Source organism: Notothenia coriiceps, unplaced genomic scaffold, assembly GCF_000735185.1.
Source record: "Notothenia coriiceps isolate Sejong01 unplaced genomic scaffold, NC01 NC01_scaffold00027656, whole genome shotgun sequence".
NCBI lineage: Eukaryota > Metazoa > Chordata > Actinopteri > Perciformes > Nototheniidae > Notothenia > Notothenia coriiceps.
The window spans coordinates 125,912-130,801 of NW_011360357.1; the positions used below are offsets into that span (position 1 = coordinate 125,912).

At 38.8% G+C, this 4,890-nt stretch overlaps 1 protein-coding gene across 1 annotated transcript in view; it reads right to left on the reverse strand.

Moving 5' to 3' along the window:
- Nucleotides 1-4,578, reverse strand: part of LOC104957751 (adenosine deaminase domain-containing protein 1-like) — an 11,217-nt gene extending 6,639 nt beyond the window's left edge. Inside the window, exons 1-4 of the mRNA XM_010785406.1 lie at nucleotides 4,567-4,578; nucleotides 2,837-2,924; nucleotides 2,039-2,230; nucleotides 1,755-1,892 (exon numbers count right to left, since the gene is read on the reverse strand). Of these exons, the coding sequence (XP_010783708.1) occupies nucleotides 1,755-1,892; nucleotides 2,039-2,230; nucleotides 2,837-2,924; nucleotides 4,567-4,578 (430 nt within the window). The remainder of the gene's footprint in view (nucleotides 1-1,754; nucleotides 1,893-2,038; nucleotides 2,231-2,836; nucleotides 2,925-4,566) is intronic.
- Nucleotides 4,579-4,890: the final 312 nt, after the last annotated feature.

Sequence of the window (4,890 nt, forward strand, 5' to 3'; positions counted from 1 at the left end):
GCTTTTTATTATTTTAATATTGCTGATTATGGCATACAGCTTAAGAAAACTCAAAAATCCTATCTCAAAAAATTAGAATAGTTCCTCAGACCAAGTAAAAAAAAAAGATTTATAACAGCAAAACACAATCAAACATTTGAAAATGTCCATTAATGCACTCAGTACTTGGTTGGGAATCCTTTTGCACGGATTACTGCATCAATGCGGCGTGGCATGGAGGCAATCAGCCTGTGGCATTGCTGAGGTGTTATGGATGCCCAGGATGCTTCAATAGCGGCCTTTAGCTCATTAGCATTGTTGGGTCTGGTGTCTGTCAGCTTCTTCTTCACAATACCCCACATATTCTCTATGGGGTTCAGGTCAGGGGAATTTGCAGGCCAATCGAGGACAGTAATGCCATGGTCAGTACACCAGTTACTGGTGGTTTTGGCACTGTGGGCAGGTGCCAGATCATGCTGGAAAATGAATTCCTCATCTCCATAGAGCTTTTCAGCAGACGGAAGCATGTAGTGCTCTAAAATCTCTTGGTACACAGCTGCATTTACGTCTGGGCTTGATGAAACACAGTGGACCAACACCAGCAGCTGACATGGCTCCCCAAACCATCGCTGACTGTGGGAACTTCACACTGGATTTCAAGCAACTTGGATTTTGCTCCTCTCCAGCCTTTTCTCCAGACTCTGGCGCCTTGACTTCCAAATGAAATACAAAACTTGCTTTCGTCTGAAAAGAGGACTTTGGACCACTGTGCAACTGTCCAGTGCTTCTTTTCCTTAGCCCAAGTCAGACGCCTCTTCCGTTGTCTTGAGTTCAGAAGTGGCTTGACCATGGGAATACGGCTATTGTAGCCCATTTCCCGGACACGTCTGTGAACAGTGACTTTTGATACCTGGACTCCAGCTTCAGTCCACTGTCTTTGAAGCTCCCCCAAATTCTGGAAGCGACTCTTCTTCACAATGCTGTTAAGGCTGCGGTCATCTCTCTTGGTTGTGCAGCGTTTCCTGCCACATTTCCCCCTTCCAACAGACTTTTTGTGGATGTGCTTTGAAACTGCACTCTGTGAACAGCTTGCTCTTTGAGAAATTTCTTTTTGTGTCTTACCCTCCTGATGGAGGGTGTCAATGACGGTCCTCTGGACAGCAGTCAGATCAGCAGTCTTCCCCATACTTGTGATTTAGTTTACTGAACCAAGCTGAGTGTTTTTCAAGGCTCAGGAAACCCTTGCAGGTGTTTCGAGTTAATTAGAAGATTCAAGTGATTCGTTGAACACCCTACTAGTATACTTTTTCATGATATTCTAATATTTAGAGATAGGATATTTGAGTTTTCTTAAGCTGTATGCCATAATCAGCAATATTAAAATAATAAAAGGCTTGCAATATTTCAGTTGATTTGTAATGAATCCAGAATGTATGACTTTTTTTTTTTTTTTTTTTTTAAATTGCATTACAGAAAATAAAGAACTTTATCACAATATTCTAATTTTCTGAGACAGTCCTGTATATCATATAGCAATATTCTAATTACTGTGTATATACTCTTCTGCACAGTTTCTATCATATTCTGTTTCTATTACTGTATATTCAATTGTATTTTATTTACTTGAACTATTTTATACGTTTTATTGTGTTGCACTGTTGGAGGAGCCTGTGACCTAAGATTTTCATTGTCACATGACAATGAAAATGAATGAAACAAGTGGTCTCTGAAGTATATCTGAAGGCTCACAAACATGTCGAGTGGTGTATTTGTACCTGGAGTCACTGTCTCCTTCATCTCCAAGTGGAACTGCAAAACCTGGGCAAGCTGATGGATCAAAGAGATGGCGTTTGTCTCACCTTGCTTGTATATTTCAATCAGTGTTTTAGGTGAAGCTGTTGGTTTGGCATAACCTTTGTTGGTGAAATAAGAACAGGGCAGAAAGAGCAGATAAAAACAAAATCTACAGTACAGATTTGTTCATTTTGATAAAAACCGATGGGTCAAAGATGTTGCTACAGTCATTAAGGTTACAAGCAAATGAGATTCTTATACTCACCATTTTTATACGAACCCTTCCCTTGTTTGTAAGAAGTATATTTGCTTGGTTGATTTGACGTTGCGGCAGGGTTGGATGGTTCAGTCTGTGTTGATGCCTCAGGTATATTCTCCATGAGCATTTGTGCAAAGCGGGTACCTCTGGAACCTTGAAATGACCCACGGGCTTGAAACATCCTGAAAACTTTAATTGCTGAAAAGAAAAGACAAAGACAAATTATACTGGCAAGAACAGACATGCTAGCTAGACATGCATGGCTCCTAAAAAGGGTTCAAGAGCGTCCAATTACTGAACAAAAGTGGAAGAAGTACTCAGAACTTGTACTAAAATGAAAGTAGAAATACTAAAGTGTAAGAATATGTTACAAAGTAAAAGTCCTGTATTCAAAAGGATACTGAAGTTAAAGTGCAAGTATTACGTTACTGTAGCCAAAGGGACTTGCTATGATGTCCATTAAGCTAACACTCAACACGTTAAACTTTAATTTACAGTTCCTTTAACTCTATCTACTATTGTAAATCACTGTTAAAAGTAAGGCATTGTGTCACATTAACATATCTTTCAAGTTTGTAAGCGGGGTTAAAAAAGAAATAAATAAAAAGAAATACATGCTACTTGACCTCGTGCAGTTGTTAAGCTAACTGTCGAAATTAAACCTCTCCACACGCAAATTTGCGGCGAACTCTCACTATTACGCTTATGTTTGAGGTTAAAAAAACAAACAGAAACATATCCTTTTTTTCCATCCGTTTGTATTATGTTTTAACCGGTTTTAACGGATTAAAAGTGTCCTCTCACCGTTGACGTGAAACTCGATACCTGCCTGCTGCGTGGCGTTTAGAGCATGGTTTAGAGACGTGCAGAGATCATTTGCTAAGATGATGACCTACGCGGTTTGGAAAATTGAGGACGCTGATTTTATTAGAATTTTTTTTTATCAGTGTTTCAGGTCGAAACTACAGGTTGCACGATTAGAATGTTTACAAAAGTTGCACGTTAATCTCTCTCCAGAAGTCGTTCGTTGTTGCAAAAGCTTTAAAGCCATTTATTCGGGAGTTTGCAACCTTTAGATGGAGCCTATGCATGGTTTTAGGCCAAGTAGAGTTATCATCCAGAACCATGAAGGTGCTTTTGTGGTTTTAAATACAAGTGAGGTTTGTAAGATGTTTGGTAAGAACATTGATAACCCTCTCTGAATGAATTGCAGTGGTGGAAAGTAACTAAGTATTGTATTTAACTAGGTTACAATGTTGAGGTACTCGAGTATTTCAATGTTATATGCCTCTTTACAGCCTATTTCTAGTCGCACAATTTGGAGGGAAATATTGTACTTTTTGCTCCACTTTATTAATTTAGGTTACTAGTTAACTTTCTCTGCTGATTCAGATTCTCAATGAAAATGATGCATTTCTAATAGAATTTAGCAAGCTACAGCAGATTCTCAGCAAAGAGCGTTTTTTAGTTTGCCAGATTAAAGCACTTGTAAATGCATTGCCAATGGAGAAGGACATTTATAACAGCAGCATTTTAGACCTGCAGATGTGTAAACATCTTAATATGTCAGCAACTAGATTGAGAAGATAGGGCGGAAGTAAAACCATTGTAACAAACTACGTTTTGGAGTACACTGAAATGTGCTTAATTTCCTTTGTTCTCTCGAAATCTGTAGCCTATGTCTTTTAGACTGCAACATTCAGGGCACCTTTAAGGCCCAATATATGTGCGTTAGGTTTTGCTCCGATAGAACTCAGTGTAAGTTATGAAACATTGAAGTGGGAGGTAAACAGAAAGGGGCTTCCTTTCTCACCTCCCCCCGCCACTGACACGTTGACAATTGTGGTATGGCGGTACACAGGAGCAGCTTCCTCCTCTTAGACATAACCTACATTCACAGTCACACTACTATTTTTGAATATCTGCAGACTTGCATGCAACCTGTGTCAGCATGAACTCATTTTAGTTACCTTCAGTGAAGTCATTTTATTTTGGTCCTTTGAGTAATACTCCAGGAATTTCCCCAGATCAGGATCCCAAAAGTACACTCACTTACTGTATGTTGTCACCTATGTTTTTTTGTTTTTTTAACTCTCCCGCTTTTTTAATTTATGCAAAATGACAAATGCAAAATGACCAGGCAGGTCAGGGGACAGTTGCTAGTATTTACACAATAGCAACAACAGACACTGTATCCAGCTGATCATAGGTTATTTTTGCTTTGCTTTGTTACTTAGATTACGTTCAAACATTGGATTAAACTAAAGAGATTAAAACGACCTTAAATTAACTTTGTGTGTGTCTACAGAAGGTCCAGTTGTGATAGACACGGTTCACCACTGTTGTATAGGCTACTGTTATACAAAAATATAGTTAAGAAACTCACTTAATATGTACCCTAGCCTATGTTTAATTTGGGCAATATCTGTGCAATATCTGACTTGTCATTAACATTAAAGATTTAATCTGGCACCGCCACAAAAACACAATGATGTCATGTATGAGTTGTTATTTTGTCCCTTCAAATGCGGTACCTTCTTAGTCATGGTTTCCTCATTTATCTGTCATTTATTTCACCGTCATATGCTGGCGAGGGCAAATGTGGGAGTGGGACTGTTTCTTTTCTCGTTTCTGCCTGCAGGGGACAATGGAAATGGGTCACTAATGTCACCTGAGTTACCACATGTTCTATTTTTGGGATATAATCTGCATAATTTAGAGCTGAAGGAAAACTTTTGCATACCCAAGATTATAAAATGTTGCCAATAAGAGAGTTTTTGGAGTGGAGTATTTCTGGCAACTTGACAGTGATAACAAGACTTCAGAAAGTTACATATACTGTCCCCCTGTTTCCTGTT